This window comes from Ailuropoda melanoleuca, chromosome 2, assembly GCF_002007445.2.
Source record: "Ailuropoda melanoleuca isolate Jingjing chromosome 2, ASM200744v2, whole genome shotgun sequence".
Classification (NCBI taxonomy): domain Eukaryota; kingdom Metazoa; phylum Chordata; class Mammalia; order Carnivora; family Ursidae; genus Ailuropoda; species Ailuropoda melanoleuca.
In genome coordinates, this window is record NC_048219.1 from 165,833,883 (window position 1) to 165,860,002 (window position 26,120).

General features: G+C 36.5%; 1 protein-coding gene across 4 annotated transcripts in view; it reads right to left on the bottom strand.

Moving 5' to 3' along the window:
- Positions 1-43: 43 nt before the first annotated feature.
- Positions 44-26,120, bottom strand: part of TRAK2 (trafficking kinesin protein 2) — a 65,265-nt gene continuing 39,188 nt past the window's right edge. For 3 of the 4 annotated variants that reach the window (XM_002915848.4, XM_011220547.3, XM_034654950.1), the window contains 13 exons: positions 24,489-24,565; positions 22,630-22,746; positions 21,410-21,619; positions 20,684-20,762; positions 19,056-19,186; positions 18,272-18,346; positions 16,401-16,538; positions 13,637-13,716; positions 13,131-13,334; positions 10,752-11,050; positions 9,160-9,408; positions 7,126-7,231; positions 44-4,066 (listed from right to left, as the gene is read on the bottom strand). In XM_002915848.4, coding sequence (XP_002915894.1) covers positions 3,388-4,066; positions 7,126-7,231; positions 9,160-9,408; positions 10,752-11,050; positions 13,131-13,334; positions 13,637-13,716; positions 16,401-16,538; positions 18,272-18,346; positions 19,056-19,186; positions 20,684-20,762; positions 21,410-21,619; positions 22,630-22,746; positions 24,489-24,565 — 2,444 coding nt within the window. In that variant the 3' untranslated portion in view covers positions 44-3,387. The remainder of the gene's footprint in view (positions 4,067-7,125; positions 7,232-9,159; positions 9,409-10,751; positions 11,051-13,130; positions 13,335-13,636; positions 13,717-16,400; positions 16,539-18,271; positions 18,347-19,055; positions 19,187-20,683; positions 20,763-21,409; positions 21,620-22,629; positions 22,747-24,488; positions 24,566-26,120) is intronic. The other variant, XM_019796008.2, reaches the window with a different exon arrangement.

The window sequence follows — 26,120 nt, forward strand, 5'->3', positions numbered from 1 at the left end:
ATCTGTGAAAAGAATGGGGACAAAAAACACAGAAAGACAAATAAAACTTAAGAAGATACTCATGTTTATTATCTGATTTACATGTGACAAAGCAAAGGTAGGTGCACAAAGAGCTGTTGACAAAGTCAAGCCCTAGACAGCCAACCACAGATTTCCCCGGCTGCCCCAGAGGGCACTGAAACACCGCTCCCCACGCTGCGCTCTGCAGCGGTTCTCCCCGCACTGTGCTCTGCAGTGCAACCGCGCGGCTGCGGTGGTCTTGCACTTGGAGTACAGGCCTGTGCGCATCAGACATTAAAGGACTGTACCATTAAACACTTGAGAGCTCTCGTTCCAGATGTCAAAAAGTCAATGTTAGCAACCAACAAGTACTAATTATGTACTAGAATGGTCAGAAAAACAGAACAGACTTTGAATACTGTATAAAATACACCTTTTCTAGAGAATAAGCTCTTGTTGTGAGTGGTCTCTTTATTTCCTCCCTTTGCCAAAGTCTGTTTATTCATGTCAAATCAAGGACATAAAGTATAAAATCTTTTAAAAAACTACTTTAACGATGGTCTTGAAGTTCTCCCTAAGACCCATGCCTAAGGCTATTTACATAAGATTCGGGATCATCATAATTCAGGAAAACTTTTCATTCTGAGCTCACAAAGGTATCCCTCCTATAGATAGGATACTCAGAAATACCTGAGGTATAATCACTGAGAACCTTCCTGAAGGAGAAAAAAAAAAAGATTATAGAGTTTCCTACACTGGCATAAAAGTACATACACAGTTGATACTGAAAAACTAAAATGTGACAGGACTGAAGTATAACAGATAAATTGAGGAGAAACTTCTTACAAGGCTCCAGGTCTTCTTACTATACTTTGCACAGCTTCGTTATAACAGAGATTCTCAGGCTGTACCAAAAATGATTTTAGGTGGAACCTTTAAAAACAGCAAAACCCAATTTCAAACAGATTCCCTCCCAGAGACAAGCATGTACCAGTATACAATCATTATGTTTCTGGTGGAACAGTAACATCAGTCCAACTTTCAAAAACTTAAGTCTGTATCTCTTTAATTAGATGTGCTTATTTGGCTGTGAATATGCCCTCACCCTGCCTCCAGAATGATCATTTTAGCATCAGTTATTAAAAAAAAGTATACTAATTATATAGAACACTCCAAAATCTAGCTTAGTTTATAGCTTAAGTAGCTATAGATACACAAATAGCTATAAGATACACAAATCTGATAATTTAACACTTTGTCCTACTCTCTGGCCCTACATTTTCCCACTTCCTGATGTTTCCTGGAAACTGGCAACAGGAAGATTACTTTCTTAGAGAATAAATAAAAAGCTTTAAGAATTGGCTAAAATAAGCACCCCAGAGTTACTTTAGGAAGTAGAAACTCAAATACTATTTTTTAAAAAAGTGAATTGGAATATTCTGGAAATTTAAACATCTTTAAACAAGGAATTCTTCTGTTTAGTGCCTACCACGTTCAGGGACACTTACATTCACTTATGGACCTGCTGGAATCCTTTCTGAACATGTTGTGTGACCTCAGCATGACTGACAGAAGGGGAGAGGACACTTTCACTTTTTTTTTTTTTTTTAAAGAAATTTAGAAAGGTCTCAGTAAGCTTCTAAAAAGCATGTGGTAAACTCACACATTCTTACTACTGCATGCATGTTGGTTTTTCTACCCTTTTGAGCACACAGCTCTTCATGTAGGCGAGGCACCTCAAGAGGGGAAAGGAAGGACCCTCTTCGGGCATGAAAATAGGTGTATCAATGGGAACCAAAGGAGCGAGACTCTCAAGAATTCTTCAGAAAACTGCCTTTCAGTTAAGTCAGAAGAAATGGGCAAAACATTTGCAAATTAAGCTCCAAAAAGATCAAGTAATACCCTCCCATTTTCAAAAACAAAATAATTAGCCCCCCTCCCTCATCTCTTCTTCATCATGCCTTTCATATACTGGCATTTTTTTCTGAACTGTACCGTGTAGAGAAGCCTTGTCATCTGATGAAGAACAGACCCTGATCAGCAACACTCAGCGAAACAGATCTATTTCTTCCCAATTCACAGCCTTGCATCACACTGCTGAATGCTGAAACCTAATCTATGAGTTTCACTTTGCCATTTCACAGAATTTGTAAAAAGAAAAAAAAAAAGGAATCCCAGAAAAAAAGCAAAAGCTTTGACTTTCCCATTAAAAAGTTCATTCTGTAATTCTACAGATATCAAGAAAAAGGCAGATGTGTTTTAATTTTACATCTAAAAAAACCACAATCTCAAAGCAAGCACCTGGGTTTTACTTTAGCTTATAATAACTTCATGTGCCTGAGAATTTTTGTGCAAATACATGTCATCTTCAATGAAAAATATGCATAGCACTTTGGAAAAAGTTTAGTTGCAACTAACTTTCCTTACGAAAAAACATACAGACATAAATACACAACATTCCCTAATTCCTATTGATTGCACTTCTGGTTTAACCCCTTCCAGCCTCCAAGGAAATTTGAAAGACATGTAATTGCATTCATATGCCTTGGCCACTGTCCTTATCTAAAAGAAATATTCTGAAAACAAATTTCCTTGGTTCCAACTTACCCATATTTTCATTCTTAAAGTAAATCCTTCCTACTTCCCAATTCATGTTGTTTGGGAGGTATTGTATAAAAATATAAATTTAAAAGTGAACTTTTATTAATCACAAATACAAAAGGAATTTGGGTGGTGTTTGGGCTCCCAGTGGCTCAAAGGCTTAAAAACAGAAAGCAAAAGGGAGTTTCCACTACTCTGATTTTATGAAAAAGATAAAATTCCTTGTTTGCTACTGCTGCATATATACCACTTAATGGATATGTGATTTAAGCAGACCTAACGGGGTAAAGCATAAAAGTCATCTCAGTTGTCTCAGTAACGGACAGGGCTTAGCCCAGCAACCCTGGAGTGCAGCTTTTTACAGGCAATGGTCAAAGCTGCTCCCTTTCTCTTCCCATCTCTAACCTGGGTTCTTCCTGCTTTTACTCAGTAGAAGTAAATGTGCTAGCAAGTTCAGTATAACTGGTATATTTTGATATTACTGAATTTATTGTCCAGTCACTTTTTATTCTCAAGATAGGAATACCCAATTGAAGGAGTTATTAAACCCTTCCTCCTTTTCTGCCTCCAAACACTCATGACCCATTCATTTATACCTTCAATTTATTAGATCTCATTCATTAGGGCCTCATCCCAATTCTGTTTCCATTCTTCCCCTTTCCCCTTTCCACATTCACAACCCATCTGCAACATTCCTTGTCTCTCAGTCAGACCAGACTACGTGTATCAGTGCAAATCTATCCTTCATGTGCTATTTTGTTTAAGAGGTCAGTTAACTGCTGAACCTCAGTCTTCCTTCAGGATATCCATTTTCGGTGAAGTTGTGCAAACTGGGGTGCCCAAGCTACCCATCATGACTGGAAGACTCTGATTCCTCCTCAGTCCACTCAATAAATTGCTACCTGAATTTAAATAAACAGCAGAGTCCGGTCTTTGAAGACCAATTTCTGCCTCTTGGCTTCTTCCATTTTCCTGTGCATCAGGGGTCTTGATCACTCTGGCTATCCCCAGTCTCTTGAGCCTGTCCACTAAGTTCATCTTCAACTGGCCAGGATCAGGAGGGTTCCGGGTAGGTCTCAAACCATACATCTCCTGGAGGAATGTTTCAGCTGGTCGGGAGGCCAAAAAATTTTCAGAGAGATGCACTCGAGGCTCAAAGGGCAAAGGAGAAGGGCAAGGTGAGTGAGATGGTGAATTTGGTGGTGTGGAAGGAATAGCCAGGGCTTTAGGGATAGGCTGGAGGAGGGGGCTCTCTGAAACTGGGCTGTGATACACTTTAGCAGAAATGCCTCGCTCTTGCAGAAGTTTGGCCAAGCTCACGGTGCTACTGAAGGTTATAGTGGAATCTCGTCGGTTGGTAACAGATTCACCAATGCTGAGTCTATAGGACATAGCAGGAGAATTCACCGCCGTGTTTGATGAACTGCTACCACCACTTCCACAGGATAATGAAGGGAACCCAGAGCTTTGGGGAAAAGAAAAGAAAAGAAAAAAAAAAAAGAAAAAAAAAAAAGAAAAGAAAAGAAAAGAAAAAGAAGTGAGTGTTTAAAAATAAAAAGTAATTTTCAAGTCAGCATTTAAAGTAATTACATTAGTTATCCATAGTAAATATAGAGCAACAGGCAATACATCAGTAACTGAACTCTGTGGAAAGATCTGAACAATAAGAATTTTGATATGTTACTTCAGTGATTGGTTAATTATCTGTAATTTGTAACTGAGTCACTAACTCACTGAAACATACTTCTTTTCACAGGATATGAAAAAGTTTACCCTTAGATAACTTAATTCTTAAATTATAACTCAAACTATGTGTCTTTGGGAATATGACTAAATTTTATGATAGAAATCAAAGAAATTAAAATATTACAGAAAGTAACCAGAAATTTTTATTTTTATATATCCATTCCATAAAGTGAAATACACCAGAGACAATAATCCATGAGTAAATAATTCTCCAACTTTTTAGAAAATACGATCTTTTACATTAAACCTAAGATGCTCTTAAGGAGAAATTGTTTTCTTTTCAATCTTTCAATTTTATATTATTAAGAACTGATAGAAGTTGAAATTGTTAAAATTTCCATTTTCAAGAATGTTAATTCCAAACAACAGTAGTATAAGGATACCCATGAAAGAAATTTTTCTTAACCTTGACTTTGAACATGTATTTCTGGGAAAATAAAAATAATTAAAAGCTTTGACAACTACTAGAAACTTTATTCTATGTTTTGCTAGAAAGAAAAGAAAAACTAAGAAATCATGTACTCAAGGGAATTGTGACAGAACGGAAAAGGGACTTCTTTAGCCAATGTTCCTCCCTTGAGCAAATGTTATCAGTATTTAATAGATAAACTTTCACTTTAACACAAAATACTCAGTATATCAAGATAACAGAATTTTCAATGATTATGAACAAAATTATTATTAAAACTAATAATTTATTAATAAATAAACTTTCTAAAGTACCAAATGGTATGAAAGAAACAAACTACAAACAAGTTTGACTCCTTGGTTAAACAAGTCCAACTAAGAACCTCCAATCTGATGCAGTTTATAGACTGTACTCCCAGTTTCCCACCCCCCCGTTCCTACTTTACTGTATAACTGCCTGTCCTTCAAAATTGTGCACTTCGTATGGTATCAACCTGTATTGAGACTCCTCCTAAGAACTAATTTTATAAAACTTGTTATCTCGTTGACTACAAGAACAATGTAGAAAAATTGCAGATATGCCTGTTCATTACAGACTTTATTGAGATCTTCATTGGATGAAACCCAAATGCTTACCTAAATGATTGATTTGCTCTTATATACACTGTGAATTATAAACTTATTTCTCTCCACATTGGCAGCTAGAAAGTTAACATGGCTCACACTAACAAGTATATAAGACTTTATGTTATAATTTGTATACTAGTTTTCTTCTTTTTTTTTTTTTTAAGATTTTATTTTTATTTATGTGACAGAGAGACAGCCAGCGAGAGAGGGAGCACAGCAGAGGAGTGGGAGAGGAAGAAGCAGGCTCCCAGCGGAGGAGCCCGATGTGGGGCTCGATCCCGGAACACCGGGATCACGCCCTGAGCCAAAGGCAGACGCTTAACGACTGCGCTACCCAGGCACCCCGACTAGTTTTATTCTTCTATCCATTTTATATCCTTACTCTTGATTCCTCTATGCTTCATTTTTCTTCTCTATTCCTAGTTAATATTACTCCAATGTTGTACATATCTTTGAAAACTACCTTAGATTCTTTTGGGAACTGGTAGGACAGAAATAGCAGCAATATGGCTTAATAAGATCTCTCAACTATGTGTTAGAATATGCATGGTCTAGCCTGTATAGTAAATAATTTGGCCTTACCCAGAGGGTTCTGGCCTTTGCCCTCAGCTTCTGGGAGGTAATCTATGGTGTGTCTGAAACGAGTGTCTTTGTTTAGAATGAAGGCTGGCCATACTAGATCTTGGGGTGAGCCTGGCCACACCCAACAGTTTTAGGGTGGGGACAGCCATGCCAGAGAGAACCACCATGTGATTTAGGGTGTGGGCTTTAGGTCAGTGGACCTGGAGGTGAGCTCAACTATATGGGCAATCAATCAATCAATTAATCATGACTATGCACTGAAACCTCAATAAAAAATCTGGACACTGAGGCTTGCATGGGCTTCCCTTGTTGGCAATACTCTGCATGTACTATCATACATCGATGCTTGGAAAGTAATGAATCCTAAGGACAAGGAAAACTTTTCATGTGGTACCCTCCCAGACTCTAACCTATGTTTCTTCCTTTGGGTAACTTTAACCCGCATCTATTCCTTGTAATAAACAGCAACCATGAGCATAATAGCTTTCAGTGAGTTCTGTGAATATTTCTAGCAAATTATCAAAAGAGAGAGTGGTTTTGGGAATGCCCTGAACTTGCAGAACTTGCAAGTGGTGTCAGAAGTGAGGGCAGTCAGAAATGAGGGCAGTCTAGGGACACCTGGGTGGCTCAGTTGGTTAAGTGCCTGCCTTCAGCTCAGGTCATGATCCAGGGTCCTGGGATCAAGTCCTGCGTTGGGTTCCTTGCTCAGCAGTGAGCCTGCTTCTCCCTCTACCTGCCATTCTCCTTGCCTGTGTGTGCTCTCTCTTTCTCTCTGACAAATAAATAAATAAAATCTTAAAAAAAGAAAAGTAGTGAGGGCAGTCTTGTATTGAGGGCTGGTCCCTCAAATCTTGCAATTTAGCTTACTCTGGGTACAGTTGCAGCTGGGTCATTTTCTACCTCTCTGCCTTTGGACCAGTTACCTAAACTATCTGTGCCTCAGTTTTTCAATTACACGATACATACTCACTTGCCCTGCCAACTTCAAAGAGTTATAATGATCAAAGGAGAAGATACAATGTGAAAATATCCTAAAGACAAATGATCACAGAACATTAATTAAAATTCTGGGAGTTAAAATGAAAGTAATTTTTAAAATAAATTCATGAAAACATAGTTAAGGAAATAAATATTAGGCCTCAAATTGCCCAGACCCCTTACCTGGGGGTAACCTGAGTGATATCAGAAGGATGCAATATCCTACAGGTAGTGAAGGTGAATGTCGAGTTTGTGCATGACAGACACTTGCCTGGGTTTGAGGTTGCAACTGAAGTAGAGATTATAATGGAATCAAACAAAATTGAAAGACTAGGTTAATAATGTAAAACATTCATCACTATTTATTAATTAAGCATTAGTCAAGGGTCTTTTGTACAAAAATCACCAAATTTGGAAATGAAATACACATAAATGTTGTATTAGTATCAACTGGCTAGTATATAGCTGAATTCTTCAACACTTTAAACTGTAATTCAAAAGGATTGAAAATAGGTTAGAAATAAGAGAAAAACATATTCTGAAAAAATACATTAATCCCACACCCCACCCCTGCCCTGCTCCCAACAAGATCTAGTCATTCAGTCTTTCCAGCCAAACTACCTACTTTAACATTTTTCAAAGTGTGGTTTGCAGACCTTGAGGGAATCCACAGGTCACAGGTCAAAACTACTTTCATAGCAATGCTAAAATGTTATTTGCCTTTTGGACTGGGCTGGCATTTGCACTCTTGGTGCAAAAGCAATGCTGCTAAAAACTGCTGACTTCTTAGCACAAATCAAGGCAATGGCACCAACCTATGCCAAGCTACGCTAATATTCTTCACTGCTGCCCACCCACAAGAGTAAAAAAATAAATAAATAAATAAAAATAAAATAAATATATAAATGAAAAGCCAGATTCATATAAGAATGTCCTTGATGAAGCAGTAAAAACTACTTATTAAATCTTGACCCTGTATCTTAATGTTTTGTGTGATTAAATGGGAAGTAAGCATTAAGCATTCTGCTGCATACCAAGATAAAATGGTTACCTAAAGGAAAAGCACATGGGCAATTGAGTTGAAATTTTTTCATGGAACACCATTTTTACTTGAAAGAACAACTAACAAACTACAGTTATTCAGACTTGGCTATCTGGCAGACATTTTCTTGGAAATGAAGGCAGTGAACCTATCTCTCCAACAAAAATAACTTACAGGATTTGTTGTCAGTGACAAAATTTCACCTTTCAAGTGAAAATTAGAGTTTTGGAGAACTCATATCCACCCTTGAGAGTTTTAAAGCACCTAATACTAAAATGACTTATCTAATGAGATACGTGGTGACAGTAATGTAATTTCAATATATTATGTAATGAAATATGTTAACATTTGGAAGATCTGCATAACTCAGTGAACCAATATTTTCCAAATGACCAGTGTATGATGTTACAAAATCATGCATGGGTAAAAGATGCATTCAAAGTGTAGGATAGACCAACAGATTTTGTAACTAAGTATGAGAAGTTCACTGATAGGTTTTTGGATTCCATATTGCTATAAAGCTTAAAGAAACTACCACTTACCAGGTTTTGGTGTAATATCAAAGAATTATCCACAAATATCAGAAGAGGCTAATAAAATACTCTCTCCTTTTATAACTACACATCTGTGTGAGCCTGTATTTTCTTCATACTCTTTAAACAAAGCAACATACTATAACAGACAACATAGAAGCTGTATGAAAATCCAGCCATCTTCTTTTAAGCCATAAATTAGAGACTTGCAAAATTGTAAAACAAAACCATTCTTGTCACTAAATAGCTATTTTTCATAAAACATATTATTTGTGTTAACATGTAATTATTATTTTTAAATTAATTAATAAATATTTTCATTATTTCTCAGTTTTGATTTCTAATATGGTAAATATTGATACAATCTACAAAGATAAGCTGTCTGGAATTTCTCAATGATTTTTAAGGGTATAAAGAGATCCTGAGCCCAAAAGCTTATGAATCACTGACTGAACTGATCTTTCTCTTATGCAGGCTGGCTAAGAGGTGGGGAGAATGAGAAAGGCCACTGTTGCTACAGATCTTTTCTTTTCTTCAAGACGCAGTGCATTCAAATTAGATTTAAATGGAGGTGGTCAAGTGGCCATCCTGTAAGTCAAAATGCAGAATTACCAGACACACCCCACCAAGCACTGTTCTTACCTGTAACTGGACCACCAGCTGAAGTAATAGCTGGAAGGAAGATTCCTGTTACTGGCTTGGATACTGAAGGTTTCTGTTCCACTTGAAAAGTGATACCTTCCTCTTCATCCTCTTCTAAATCTGAGAGGTGATAGATGGCATCCTTGGGCAACTGGGTAAAGCCTTTAGTGATGACACCTGGTCGTGGGTCAAGAATGGTTCCTAAATTTGGTTGAGCAAGCTGCTGCCAGTGGTGTAAAGTTTGTGATCCTGAATGGACAAGACCAAAAACAACGACGACAACAAAAAAATCAAAACAGAAAAACAAAAAACACCATAAGGCACGTTTTAAATTTCCCACAAATATTCAATCTTGAAACAGAGGCTAAAATTACATGTGCAAAAAAGTAACGATAATAAAACTACTTATTTAGTCTTAATATTTTGGTAAAATTTATATAAAGTTCTCTGTAGAAGACCGACAAGATGCTAAAGGTATGAATAATAATCTTTCTGTTTCAAAAGTAAAGTTTAAAAAGGACATCTAAGCAGTGGTGAAAAAGCCAAGACAACACCCTTAATGGGAACCAGGATGCTGAAGCAGTGAGAAGGAAGATATGCATCCTGGGGTGGGGTTGTATTTTTCCAGGTGACAAAAATCAATACTTTCTTGGCTTGAAACATGCTTATGAACTTTGAAGTCAAAAGCCAGGCTTCTAGACTGAAAGACACCTGAATTTCAGTGTTTTGTGTATTCTTTCCCACCCTGCTCATGACCCTCCCTTCCCCAGGTTCTCCAGGGTGAGGTGAGTAGGAAAGTGAAGGAGATGCTAAAAGGATATATCCCCATGGTTCCTGTCTAAGAACCCTGGTGAATGACCATCCCAAGCACCTGCAATTTCTAATTATGTCACTATAGACATTTCACCCTAGAGTGGGCAACTCTGACAAATACCTGCACAGATCATTAATGAATGAAACTAACTTATAGAACCCTTGAGTTTGAAGGGTCCTTATAGATTACCTACTCAAAATGTTGTCGAACGCAGACTCCTTTATAATAATAACAGAATCATGTGAAGGTAATCAATATTCCCTAAATAAATTCATTTTGAATTCAAGTTCTATCTTAGGAGGGAACAGAAACTGAAAGGGATTTATCAAAACTTTCGAAAAAAAAAACCACAAAAAAACCCAAACCAACCCAGGCACACATATCTCTGTAAATGACACTTCCTCGGTAAAGAACTCTTTTTTGAAAAGGAAGGCAGAGATGAAGTATTACATCTATATTATTTTTATTTATTTATCACATGCCATTTATTTTACTGTGAAAACTGCTGTCAATGATATAGCTTAGCTAAGGACAAGAAAGGATGTTCCTCCTCCCTCACATTTATATGAAAAAAATGATGGCTGATGACTTGGAGAAAGCAGCTCTTCATTCTTTTTCCACAAAGTACCTAATGGACTGTCACACAAATGAGGTTTAGGGGTAATAAAGGTATTTCCTGCACACAGTCCTGTTATAATTACAATACAAAGTTCAGTTCCAGGAAAGGGAAAGGCTCATAAGCAATATGGCTTAAGAATGGCCCTTACTGATTTATTACCTTCAAGAGGCTTGACAATTTGTAATTTTTCAGGCATAAAACCTCGAAGGCAACTGGCACTGCTGAGGTCTGTGATCTCTGACTGGTCAGTGCAGAGCGAGGCAAGGCTCTCCGTGGGGGTGCCGCAGCCACTAACCCCTTCTTTCTGGTCAGCCAGAACCTGGATCTTCCGCTCCCATTCTTCAGCAAAGTACTGCTTCTCACTTAAGTAGTTCTGTCGCCGCAGACTAAGGCGATGCAGTGCTGTGGCCAAATCACTATCTCCAGAGGGTCCTGGTTGCCCCACCTTCTGAACGTTCCTATGGGAAAATAATTCACTGACTAGATCTGTAAAGGTGATAAGCACAACCTAGACTTCTTTTTTCTACAATGGTGACTGTTCAAGAGACTGATCTTAAAATCACAGTGTTTTTTTCTTAGTTATCAAGAATACAGAAATAATAACAATAGGGGCGCCTGGGTGGCACAGTTGTTAAGCGCCTGCCTTCGGCTCAGGGCGTGATGCCAGTGTTCTGGGATCGAGCCCCACATCAGGCTCCTCCGCTAGGAGCCTGCTTCTTCCTCTCCCACTCCCCCTGCTTGTGTTCCCTCTCTTGCTGGCTGTCTCTGTTAAATAAATAAATAAATAAATAAATAAATAAATAAATAAATAAAATCTTAAAAAAAAAAAGAAATAATAACAATAAGCCCAAATCACTAATACTATACATCATTTTGTACAGATCATTTCAAGCAACTTCAGATAGGCAAAAATATACTTATTTTATGTTTACTAACTTTTCTATTTCATTTAATTTTTATACTGAAGTATAATTAACATAAAATGTTATATTAGTTTCAGGTATATAATATACTGATTTGAGAATTGTAAACATTACTCAATGCTCACCATGATAAGTATGGTCACTTAATTTATGAAATTAAAGATATGACTATCTATAAATTTAGTTTAGGTAGCCAGAAAAGTAAACTTTAGCATATTGCATTGAATCTATAATACCACTGATTACAAGAGGTACTATTATTTTATTTTATGTGCTACTAAGAGAGAAAAAAAGGCTACCCATTAAAATATGATATGCCATTAACAAGTTCAAAAATATTAAAATGTGAAAGAATTTGCTTTGGGCCATGGAATCCACTAAGAATATTGTAGAATATTAAAAAAAAAAACACCCCAAGATTTGTAAATACTACATTTTTATAGTTCTGTGAACACATTTGTTCACTTTTTAATATTTTTGAAATTAGAGGTTTCTTACAATTGATATCAAAAGAAAGAGTAGTAAACCAAGCTGTAGTTGCTCCTGGTTACTAGATGTGAATTCACGAAGATCTGTTTGTTGATCTTCTCCTAAGGTATGTGTACAATGACATAGTATTGACACATAAAGCTACTGTAGGTACAAATTGAAAGACAAAAGAAAACCCAGGGTGATGGATCTTTTTCTTTCTTTGTTTTTTCCGTTTTTTTGGCAACACAAATATTTTTATTTTTGAACCAAACAAAGCGCATCCATGGACCACATCTGTAGTTTACAGAAATGTGACCAGTACCCTCCTGTGGAGTGACCATGGGCAAGCTACAAGATGATTTAAGCCTCACTTCCCTCAACTATCTACTCTACAGGGGTGCCGTTGGCAGGATTAACTAAGATTTACATCCTAGTCCACAATTAGTGTTCACTAATGGTAAGAATACTATCCCATCTACTACTGGTAACAGCTAATACTTATTGGGTATTTGGTATGTTCTAGGATAGATTTCTACACTAAGAAAGATTTCTCTCAGATGCCAAACATCTTATAAAACTCTTTTGCTGACTTTCCAGTGATGCTGTTTAACTCTAGTTACATGTAATTCAATAGATGAATTAATGAAAACTGAAAAAATCTAAGTTTAAACAAATAGGAAGTTAAGAGCAATCTACTTTTCTTCAATAGGTATTCAAGATTATCATTTATCCTAAAGGCACCAAAGCAGTTGAGATTATGAGCATGGGTTATGAGAAAGTGTCATCTGATGCTATGCATAACTGCCAATGACCAAATAGATTCAAACAAATCTGACTTAGAACATGAAGATTTAGACTCAAACTTTGCCATACTAAAGAAGAAAGTAGAAAAGAATTTTATAGCTCAAAACAAATTACATTTTGAATATACTCAGTTAAATGTAGCCTTTTCACTCTAAAAACTTTTAGGAAGTCAATGATCTGTCTTACAAATAATGCTATAGGGCATCATTACTGAATGAAAACTGACAGTTCCAGAACCTCCTTGGACTAGCACAGAACAATGCTGGACTATAAGTATGTGAATCTGGTATGTCAATGACCTAAAAATTACAGAATCACTGTCAGGATCTATGCTTCTTACTCTGAAACCTCTTCTGAGTTGCTCCCCTGATTCAGGAGTGTTTTGTCCTCTGTTTGTCGTAAACCAGATTCAAAAGGTTTTGCCGTCATGATGACGCTTGAACGGTTGGACCCTGGAATGGGTAGCAGAGCTGGGAAAGGGATGGAGCGGCCTCGTGTGTCATTGGCAACCTTGACCGTATCAAATACCCGTTTCTGTTGGGCTCTGTCAAAAGAGAAGCGTTCATTATTGCCACTGCCTACCACTGGAGTGCTTTAGAAGAGACATGCATATGCAATTCATTAAAAATAAAGCCACCCTGACTAGCCTCTAAACTTCAGAGGAGAAATTATTAGAAAATAAACTTCAGAATAAGAGAGTGCGCTTACAAATGTGAGCACTATGAAAAAACCCTGAATACTAAGCAGATTTACAACTGAATCTCAACATACCTATCAGTTAGGACTGTGGCTTCTTTTTAATCCCGTCCCAAGGCTTGGGTAGTAATACATGTGACCTGTACTTACTTTTGTTTAAAGAGAGAAGATTCCTCATCCAAACTCAACTTTTTTCGCATGGTCCCCTCAATCTCAGCTGCTAGAGACTCCTAAGAAAAACAGTTCGAGATTCCTATAATGATTATGTAAGAAGCTTGTTAGGAGAAATGAATTATCCTTAAATTAACTAACAGAGTCTCCAGAATCCAATATTTTCGGTGTTAGAATAAAAGAAAACACAAGAAAATAGTCACAGGCCAAAATGTAAGGAAAAAAGAGACATTTTGGAAATATAACTTTTAATAAAAACCAACTTCTTTTTCATGATGTATTTTTACAGGAGAACAGTGGAAAAAACCAACATGATAACCAGAAAATATTACATATGGAGACACAAAAATCAAAAGATCTGAAAGGCTTTAAAACAAGATGCCAATAATGATTCTCTGGAGGTCAGGATTTGATGGTATTTCACAATTTCTTTTCGCTTCTTTTAATTTCTAACTTTTCCATAATAAACACATATAGCTTTTATAATGTAGAAAAATCATTAAAGGAAAAATAAGCTTAAGTTTCCCCTTTTCCTGGTCAGAGATGAGGATTCAACTAGCATGGGTGCCATGCTCAGTGAAGCTGAGCTGACAATGACTAGAATTGGAGATACTGGTGTGAACTCATGTTTTTAAATATGTATAGTTAGATGAACATAAATATGGAGGCAAACATAGATACTGGTGTGTTTGAGTGGGTGTATGTATGAATGCACATATATTTCCTAGCTCTATCTGCTAAGAGGGCCTAGACGTAACGACACTCTAGTGGCAATGGATATACAGGACCCAGATCTTGAATTTTAAGTATCATTCCTCATTGAAACTAACCAGACCTCCCTGGAGAAATGGCTGATTCCAGGACTGGGACAGGAAAAGGCAATATGAGTTTTAAGGCACTCCCACTGGCCATATCTGGAACAATTTAAGTATCAAAATAAAAAATAGTAGTAACAGATTATAATCCACTGACTAAAATAGAAATCTAAGACTCCATATGAATGTAACTAAATGAACAAATGAATAAATAAATGAGGCAGAAATGGGGCGCCTTGGTGGCTCAGTTGGTTGAGTGTCTGACTTGATTTTGGCTCAGGTCATGATCTCAGGGTTGTAAGATCTAGACCTGCATCGTGCTCCATGCTGGGTGTGGAGTCTGCTTAAGATTCTATGCCTCCCTGCCCCAATGAATGAATGAATAACACAGAAAGGCTCTGACAAAAGAATGTTGATCAATAAATGTCCAAAAAATGATGGAATTAGAAAATCACCATTTGGCAATCATCATAGTAACAACTAAGTCAAATATGAACTATCACTGCATGTTAAAACTAGCAGATAAATGTTTGCTGAGAAAAACAGGATATTTTAATAGTCCCATAGAAGATTAACTTTGACTACCTGGGAAAGGTAGCATCTGCCAATTTTCATCATTGTAGAGTTAATTAGTAACATTAATTTAATTAACTATCAATTAGCATTGATTAACTTTAGAGTGGGAAAAATTGGCAGATACTACATTAACATAGTGATCAAAATTAATTAACATCATCAGTAACAGGAAAAATAGACAATGTGAGCCTCCTATTACAATGTACCGAGAAGAACATGGCATTATTTTGGCCAAAAATACATTGCCTGCATCTGATCATGAGGCAACATCAGATAAACCCAAACTGAGGACATTCTACAAAGGTCATGAAAGACAAGCAAAGACAGAAGAACTGTCCCTAGTTGAAACAACCAAATGCAACATACCCTTCAAAAGACATCGTTGGGACCACTGGCAAAATTTAAATGGGCTCTATGGATGAGATAATAGACTGTGTATCAATGACAGTTTCCTGACTTTGATGGCTGTGGTGTGGTTATATAGGAGAGTGTCCTTATTTTTAGGAGATACATAGTGAGTTAATAGGGTATATCTGTAACTTACTGTGAAATGGTCCAGAAAAAAAAAATAAGAGAACAAGATGGTAAATGTAGTAAAATGCTAAAAACTGAGGAATCTAGATGAAGGACATATGAGATTTTTGTACTACTGTTGCAATACTAGTCTAAGTTTAAAATTATTTCAAAATAAAAAGTTAAAAAACAAAAATCCTGCTCCCATATTCTTAAAAAAATCTATTATAATTTATAGTTTGTCTTTAAAAAATTTCACAGTATTGCTTATAAGTATTTATGAACTAGATTGCTAAAATAATTCTTTGAACCAATATTACAAATTCTGGCATAAGCTCACAAGTTTTCATTGATTTCTTTAATTCAAAAATACTATATATTGATGAATTAAACAAACATGAATCCTGCCCTCATGGCGTTTACACTCTTAACTGGAGTTAAATATACCAAGAAACTCAAGATCTGTGGAAAGAGGTTTTAGATGTTCAGAGTTCTATTTGAATAAGTAGCATGTGGTGGGCCTAGAGTAAGGATGACCCAAGTTTAAGCAGCTCTATGGTGCACAGACCTAAACCTCATTTCCTTAGGGTTCATCTCATATATTATAATAAACATGGAAGGTCATCTGTTAGAAGAAAGGTTGCAATAAAAAAGAGTATTAAGACAGATGTAAATATGTAAATCAAGGCCTAAATCAATATATGAATTCCTGAAACAAGGACAAACCACATTATCTCTTCTCAAGATACTTTATACCACCAGAAACCATATCACTCTCAGAACACGCTAATCTTAAGAAGTTTCCTTAAACAAGTAACATATTTCCCAGAAAAACTCACGCCAGAGAAAGCTCCACATGACTGTGAGAAGTAAAGATGAGCAGCAGGGCCAGATCTACTTCGAAGTTCCTTTATTTCTTCTTGGGATTCATGTAACATTCCTAGACACTCCATATTCCTGTCTTGTAACTCATGCAGCTGAAAAAAAGGAGTAATTAGTGTACTTTATTATATTCTCAACAGGACAATGGGGAAAATAAACCCCATTGGAATAAGTATTAATTTTATCCAGAGGGCTAGATAACTTTATGAACATAATTTCAATAGAAAAACTCTAAAACAAACTAAGCAAGGAGAGAATATATATATATCTCAAGTCACCAGAATTAGGGATGTTTTGGCCATCATAAACATGATTTCCTAAAAATTTAAAATGTAGCTGAAATAACCATAACCGTTAATTCAATATTTAATGTTTTGTATCCTTAAGAAAAACTTATGGGGGGGGCGCCTGGGTGGCTCAGTCAGTTAAGCATCTGCCTTTGGCTCAGGTCAGGATCCGGGGGTCCTGGGATTGAGCCCCGTGTTGGGCTCCCTGCTCAGTAGGGAGTCTGCTTCTCTCTCTCTCCCTCTGTCCCTACCCCTGCTCATGCTCTCTCTCTCTAATAAATAAATAAAATCTTAAAAAAAAAAACCTTATAGAGGAAGAATAATAGCTATGGGTCAAGTTAGGTTTAGTATAATGTTAGATGTACATATTTTTAAATGTCACTCTGAAGTCTGTAACTGACCATATCAAGTCTACAAAGTACTATATATGTTGCTAGGGTCCTCAATCATCCTAAACGAGTAGTTTCTCCTACCTTGTTTCAGAATCTTCTTTATTAAGTTAGGTACACAAGCATGGTAAAAGAGCATATAATTTTCAGAGTACATTTTTTTTAAAGATTTAATTTTATTTATTTGAGAAAGAGAGAATGAGAGACAGAGAGAGAGAGAGAGCACAAGCAGTGGGGAGGGGCAGAAGAAGAGGGAGAAGCAGACTCCCCACTGAGCAGGGAGCCTGATGTGGGCCTCAATCCCAGGACGCTGGGATCATGATCCGAGCTGAAGGTAGACACTCAACTGACTGAGCCATCCAGGTGCCCTTTTTAGAGCACATTTTAACTTCAAAAATTTCTTCAAGTGCAATATGTGGACTGGATTATGCAGATTCTAGACCCTTACTGTAGACCTACTCTAGTGGAAACTTTTGGGGATGGTGCCTAGGAATCTCCATTTATAACTCATTTTGCCAGGTGATTCTTAGTGTATGTTAGGGAACCACGAAATTATATCTAATACATAGAATTTTTTATATAGATAGAAAGTAAAAGTTTTTTTTTTTTTAAAGATTTTATTTATTTATTTGACAGAGAGACAGTCAGGGAGAGAGGGAACACAAGCAGGGGGAGTGGGAGAGGAAGAAGCAGGCTCCCTGTGGAGGAGCCCGATGTGGGGCTCGATCCCAGAACGCTGGGATCATGCCCTGAGCCGAAGGCAGAGGCTTAACGACTGTGCTACCCAGGCGCCCCAGAAAGTAAAATATTTTTGGTGTTTCTCCTGACATCTGCAAAAACACTTATGAGAAATTATTTTAAAAACTATTGGGTTAAGGCAGACTGGTAAAAAGGGTCACATATTCCTAAAGAATCTTACAAAAGACAAGGTTTTCTCTATTAATCAAGAAAGATGCCATGTTATTAGCTTTAGGGACAGAATCTTTAAAGTGCTTTACTTCTTAGATCTCATAATTTAATCTTAATCTTTTGTTGTTATTTAAAATCTGGTAATCATCTTTAATCATTTTTACTCATGAAAATGAAAGAAACTATTCATCCCCCCCCCCCCAGCCCCAGCGCATTACACAAGATAAAGGAAGATTTCATTACCTCCATTGTCAGCTGTCTTTGGGCATCTTTGGAAGCTTGTAGGTGAAGTCTCAGTTCCTCCTTCTCAATCACATGCTAACAACATATTAAAAGAGAAAAATGAGCCTTCCCATATAAAATACAGCCTACTCTCCCTTTTTCAAAGACATCTTAAGAGTGTCTCTCAGGGGGGTGCCTGGGTGGCACGGCGGTTAAGCGTCTGCCTTCGGCTCAGGGCGTGATCCTGGCGTTATGGGATCGAGCCCCATATCAGGCTCCTCCGCTATGAGCCTGCTTCTTCCTCTCCCACTCCCCCTGCTTGTGTTCCCTCTCTAGCTGGCTGTCTCTATCTCTGTCTCTGTCACATAAATAAATAAAATCTTTAAAAAAAAAAAAAAAGAGTGCCTCTCAGGAGTATGGTCTAGAGGCCTATAAAAAGCTAACCTTTCAAAAGCCAAATAAGAGCAATAAAATGGGCAGAATCAAAATCTATTAAGGTGTTCAGAGGTCAATGAGCATGAGTCACTAATTCACATCACAGCTTTCTAAGGAAAATCTAACCCCACTTGACAGAGAGGAATAGTAACTTGAATAGTAACTTGAAAGAGAAATAGTATATAGAAATAGAAAGAAACAGTAACTTATTCATATATTTCATGGCAGAGAAAGACTATACCAGCAGTCAGACTGAAGCACTGTAAAGGGGTAGGGAACACGCTTACTTTGCTTAACGTATCTAGCCCTTAGCTGACCACATGGTACTAGGCCAGTGCTTAACAAACATCTGTTGAATGAATGAACCTACTTCTTTAACTTTGTGCTGAAGATCTACAATTTGAGACAAGAGAGAGGAGATCTCTTCTTGGTACCGAGTTAGTTCATCACTCTTCCCAGATAATTCTTCAGTCATTCTGGACATCTGAGCATTTGTTTCACCTAGGAAACAAAAGGGAAATTTAAAACTTAATATAAATGTAGGATAGGGGTTGGCAAACTATGTCCTGTAGGCTAAATCCTATTTTATAAAAAGCACTAGACTATATCACAAATAGATTTTTAACATAAATTTAAAAAATAAACCCAGATAATAGAGTAGAAGAAAATAAAGTTCTTCTGAAATAGCCTAATGCTGAGAAATGAATAGGAGGCAATGAAGCTAAAAGAGGTGACTTGTAAAGGCAAGCAAGCTATAAGTTTTGCCTCAATCTTTTTCTTTATGAAGGACAAGAAGGCTGAAAAGAGATAGGTGAATTATATATGTCTGCAAGTACCAAGACATCATCTATGTCTTTCAGAACTCTTCAGAAACATCAATAATTTCCCACAAGCAAAATTATTTGAAAAAATTCATTTCCCACAATGAAAATTAAACTTAACAAATCTAACAAAGGAACATTTCCAAATGAAACAGTCACAATCTATTAAAGCTGTGGAGATGATTTTGTTACAAGAGAGACTTTCCAGGATACCTATCAAACTGAGCAAGGCCTCTGAAACAATCCCTAGAGCCTACCATTCTTACATGCGCATGAGATAGAACTTTTGGAATTCCATGGAGGAAGGAAATCTTGCATATAAAAACCCTGACAACAACACAAGTGGCAAAACCATTTGTCAGTGTTAATAAAACTATTTTAAAATTGACAGAAGGTGTATAACATTTCAAAGAATGGCAATAAGGAGGCAGGAGACTGGGATCTAAGCTCTTGGGCAAGTCATCTCCTCTTTTGTTTTTTAAAGCATAAAAGGTGCGTAATGGAGTTCTGATGAAGATTCAATCGACATTCTTTCTGGTTCTCTAACATTGTTTTGCTAAGCTATCACATTTTGACACCCACAGCCCAGATGAATTGGCATGATGTTTTATATGTTCTCTTTCAACATAAAAGCTTAAATATTTATAGAGAAATTAGGTATTTTTCTCTAAAGCCTTTTTCTAGCTAATTTATTTTCAAAAATTATTTTTAATTAACAATATCAAACCAAAACATGTTCTGTTATAGATACATAGTTGGCACTTAATAAATACTCATCAAATGTAAAGTTTTATGCCATCATTTAAGGCCTGGCTGTGCCATTTATCAGTTTTCTAACTTTGGCAAATCATATTCTCTATATTGTCTATAGGACTATTTCCTCATCGACAAAATAAAAGCTTCAGTTCCTTTCACTCTAGCATGCTATAACCTATAACCAATAGAAATCTAGGTCTTTCTTTAATGATGGCAATTTGAAATAAAGATATTTCTTAGAAGTACATATGCTATTTTGTTTAGAGTTGTGGGCTCAATGTGATATTCTAAGATTTTCAGTAACTATTTAAAATTGCTTCTTGAGATGCCTCTACTGAAACGACTGATTTAATTTCTGAGTTGGTGATATACCACCAAAGAATTGCCCAAAAATTGTGAAATAAAATGTGTCAATACATACGAAGTTCTTTAACACAGTCATTGACAAGCTGTTGTTCCTTCTCTTCATAGGTAATAGTTTCTGTCTTTATGTGACAAGCCTTCAAGAAAAAAAATATCAGTCTGTGATAATATCTTAAAATGACTTTACAGTATTAACTTAAAAAACCTTTAATTCTCATTTAAAGGTAAAAGTTCACCAGCTGAAAAGGAAAAATAATATCCAAAAAGCTTTATCTAAAATAAAGATATGGGACAGGATATGACAAACATCTCCACCTCATTCCTCTCAGGACCTTTGTACATGCCTACTCATCCCCCCGCCCCCCCACCCTGTGCATCCCCTCCCCCATACTTTTCTGTCTCACTAATCCCTAGGCTCAGCTAAAATGTCATTTACTTAAGTAGGACTTTGATTTCCCCCCATTATACAAGTTCAGGAAACCCTGTAATTTTCCAACATGGTTCTTATCACAGTTGTAATTATTTAGTTATTTGTTTAAACTCAATAAGATATATATTCCATGCTATGGCTTTCTTTATTTTATATAGTAGGTTGCTATTATCTACTTGTCAATGAATGGGATCTAAGTGACAATAAAAGGCAAATACATATGCCTTGACTATCACTCCCCAATTGGAATGTCAATAGCAAATCGTTAGGTATGCCATATTTTACCTCAATGCTACATGGACCTAAATCTGTGGCCTTTAAGGTAAAGGAAAGTGGTAATTAGGTTGAATGTACCTTGGATCGAAGAGCCATATTCTCCTCTTCCAGTTCCTTGAGTTTTTCTTGCAGCATGTCCAACTGCAGCAAACCTTGAGATAAGCTAAAGGACTCATTGAACCGGAGAGGTGTAGAACAGCTGGAATCAGTTTCACTCTCTTCAGAAGCAATAGAGACAATTCGAAGTAATTCATCTTTCTTGGACAGCTCATGCTGCAGTTGGTTAACCTGCACATCAAAGGGCTTGATTTATAAGGTGTTCTTTATTTTGCACTATTTCCATGTAATACGACTTTAATTCATGGAGCAATGGTTTCTCACCATAAGATAAAATCATAAAATCAGTCACTAGATTTTACTGACTAAAGTGCTAAAAAGAGAATAACAAACTTCAGATAATTTCTAAGATACAATGTTAGAGTGTTAACCAATATAGCTTTTTCTGTACTAGATGAAAAGCCAATTTTTATATTCTATATAATAGAAATGTAGGAAGAAAATTTCACATAAGGTAATGATACATTTACAGTTAAAAACAAAATAACACTGAAGAACCTTTGAAGTATCAGAATAGACCCCTCTTCAAAGTCTCATTCTAAATAAAGGCTTATACTTTTTAAGCTTTTAGGTTAAGTATAACTCTGCATGACTTCCTAACTTTAGTTTTAGAAAATCAGTATTTTCAATGCAAAGGCTCAAATGTTACTAAGTGTAATGCATTTATAAAATATAAATGAAACCAGATAATAACAAATTACAGGAAATTTTAAATGTAACCACTCAAGTTAATAACAAATCAGTTCTCACTAAAAAATATTTATTGCATGAAATAAATTTCTTTACCTTTTCCTTTTGTTTGGGTTTTTGAATAAAGATACCGCATTTGGGTACACCTATGACTTAGGGTTATTTTTTCAAAATAAATTTAAGATAAGATCACCCAGAGAAGTCTACATAAAGGGATGAGGAAAAAGCGTTTAGAACCTAAGCAGAGTGCCTCATGTTTGGGAGGTACTGCACATAGGCTTTGATACTGACTAAGCTAGAGTCCCATGAGCACTCCTCAGAAAACATTTCATTTCTCTACTGGTTAGTTCAACGGCTGCCAACAAAGTCAACATGTGCTGGTGTTATTTATCTTCCTATTGTTATCACTTCAGGGGCACCCAGAAAAATCAATTTCTTCATTGCCCAAAAACTAATTATTTCATGCTACAAATACTTGATCAAAGACTTACTTGATCAAAGGCTTGTCCCAATTGCTCCTCCAGGGCTTCATTCTGCTCAGACAAGACATGGTTCCTTTTTAAGAGAGCTTGTCCGATTCGAGCAGCTAGCTCCAGATCACGATCTCTCTGTTAAAATACCAAACGTGTCTTTTGAGTACAAGCAAAATTAAATGGTAGTTTAGAAATTCTTCAGTTTTGCTAAACTCAAAAGCAATGTCCTAGAAAGCATCAAGATTATCAAGATTCATTTTAATGTCCAGATACCACAAATAAACATAGGTCCTGACACACAGGTGGTGTTCAATATACATTGGTCAAATGGATGGCCATCATAGTTATAAATACAAGAGGGTATTTCAAGTGAGATTTACTGATCACCCTCTCAATTAGAATCAAACAACCCAATCTTTATACTTATGATTTGGGGGAATTAAAAAATCAATAGGGTCTTTTAAAAATGAGGATAGGGCCTGGCACACAGTGAAAGCCCAACAAGTATTTGTTGAATGTATTTGCCTATTATACATGGTAATGATATAGTATGTATATTGAAAACAGTTCCAATTAGGGCAAAGTTCCTGCGTATTCAGAGCCAGAGGCTTAAAGGAAAGCATAATCAAGAGCCCTACTGTCAATTGTTGCAAAAGTGATAATGTAAGATAAAAGAGGGGATAATAGACTAGAAGTTTTGAGGCTATGGGTTCTGCTAAAGCATAAAGAAAGGAGTCTAAAGGAGTTGGCGGTAATGATGCTGGGAGGCCTATAGAAAAGCCAAGCAAAGCAAGAGTTACTCCTACGTAGCTGATGATACTTGGTAAGCGTGTAGGAATCCCACCTATGTGGTGGTGGTGAGGACTGTATTCTGCAGGATGAAAACTGTCAATATATATCTAGCTGCCTTATATACAAGCATGGATTCCACTTACATTAATCACTATAAATAAAATTAAGCTTCTATCCTTTTGGTCTATAACACACGACAACAGGTGGATGAATTATCTCCAAATATTCAAGGCCCATTTATCTCATTTGCAATATAGGCTAAGTGGCATACACAACGTCATTCTAGGGAGCTGTGGGGAGAGGGGAGAAGGGTACTTCAAAGAGAAAGACAGTTTCTTTTTTTTTTTCCTTTTCTTTTTTTAAAGATTTTATTTATTTATTTGACAGAGAGAGACAGCCAGTGAGAGAGGGAACACAAGCAGGGGGAGTGGGAGAGGAAGAAGCAGGCTCATAGAGGAAGAGCCTGATGTGGGGCTCGATCCGATAGTGGCGGGATCACGCCCTGAGCCGAAGGCAGACGCTTAACGACTGAGCCACCCAGGCGCCCAGAGAAAGACAGTTTCTATAAGATCAACTGAAGCTGACGTACAAGGAGACACCTCTAAGAATATCAACTGGAAGAGATACACCTGCACATATTAAAAGTGTCATGGACAAACTGAACTCAAGTAATAGTCCAAACTGAGAGTAAAAAAGCGAAGATGCTGCAAACTGCTGGTATTGATTTGCAATGGAGCAGCTTCTAGAATGGGCAGCTCTGCTCGAGGGTTACAGTAAGGATTTATTAAACAAAACAAAACTTTTTTTTTAAAAGATAGCTTTTCTAGGATAGGGAAGCCAGCACCATTATAACAACAACAACAACAACAACAATTAAGCCCCCTGCAACTTCCAAACAATAAACTTCAGGAACCATTCTACTTTGGAATGCTAGCTGGTATGCTGGTTCACTTATAACAACCTTATACAGAATAACCCAGAACAAAGATATCACTGTTTTTCATTTGGTCTGCAAACTTGATAGATTTTAAATGATCATCAAGTTTTAAATTTTTGTACTGGAAAAAGAAAAGATATATTCTTACCTCTGCCAGGAGGTGTGTAACCATGTCAATATCATTGTAAGTTTTGGTCATCTGCTCCACCCTGTCTGTGCCTAGAACTAAGACAGTTAAAAACAACTGTTTATAGTATTTAGAAATAACAGAAAGTTTTAAATATTCATAACAGTTGAAAGATAACAACAACAACAAACCCAGGCTTTTCCATAACGCCATTCAGGAGAATAAAAATATATGTGAAAGAAGAAAAGAAATGTTTATGTATTAGACACTCAGGAAATAGACCAATTATTACAAACAAAATGCACATCATACAATGAATTAAGAAAGTTATTAAATGATATAAGGCAGCCACTTCCTGACCATCTCCTCCTCCCTAAGATTAGAACTTTGGTCCACTCACCCTAGAGACTGTGGGCCTGAAGAATGGATTAAATCGCCAATTGTTTTATGCCCTAATCTAAATTAAAGTTCCTGAAGGGCAAGTTAGTGGGGGGTTGGTTATGCTATTACAAATGTATTTAATTAGAATTCTGTTGTGATTATCTTGGGTATTTGTGATCACCTATTATGTGAGCTAATATCAATAAACAAGGACTAGGACTTGTAGGACTTTTTGTAGTTCTGTTATGAAGCATAATCCTTTTTAGCTTAATTAAAAACTCTTTATGATAATCACCATATCTAGGCCTCTTCTATAAGATAAACTGTATATTGTACTATTATGTGCATAATTTAAGTCCAGGATTTCTGCATTAAATTCAGGAACTGTCAATGCATTGAATAATATAGCTCCAAAGAGAATGACTACTATGACCCCAATGATTCCACAGTCACTATAAGCAATACCCTTTTAAGCTAATGATGCATACTAAAAGAGGGATTTTTTGACTTTGGAGTACATTACATGAAACACATCTGTGTTTGACTGAGACTGATTTTATAATTAGTTTGCTTTGAAGTGTGAAAAAATAAGAGGTTTTAAAGCAGAAAAGCTGAACTCACATATCTGAGTGAACTTAACCCTTCTGAAATTCATATTGCATATTTACGATTTGAAGACGATAACACTCATCTCGCAGGATCATTAGGAAGATGAAATATGATAATCTAATGAGGAGTATTAATCTGCTAGGTGTCATACAAGTGTTCATAGTTACTAGTCTTTAAACACAGCTGGTATGTATGAAATAGACCCGATTTATAATTCTCTGTAAATAACGCACTGTGCTGGCAGCAGATACTATGATTTAAGTCACTGTAGTTCCTTAGTCCCATCTTAACCTTGAGGTTGCCCAAAAGATACCATGAGACATGTTTTACTTTTATTTGAGCTTTTTATTTTCCTTCCTACAAAACTGCTTAAAAGGAATCTGGGAATTACCTAGAACTTAATTATTAATGCCATCTTATTCCCAGCAAAAAGTAAAACAAAATGCTGGATTAATACTAATAGGAGATAGAAAACTATAGAGATCTGGATAGAAATATTTTTATCCCCAAAGGATTTATACTTTTAAGTAGAAAAACTGGCTCCATAATTTAACCACAGGAATAAGGCAAACAAGCTTTTGGGACAAAGGAACCTTCACAATTTACTTACAGCGCGAGGTCTCCACTATTTTTGGCCTCAATAAGATGAGACAAAAACATCAA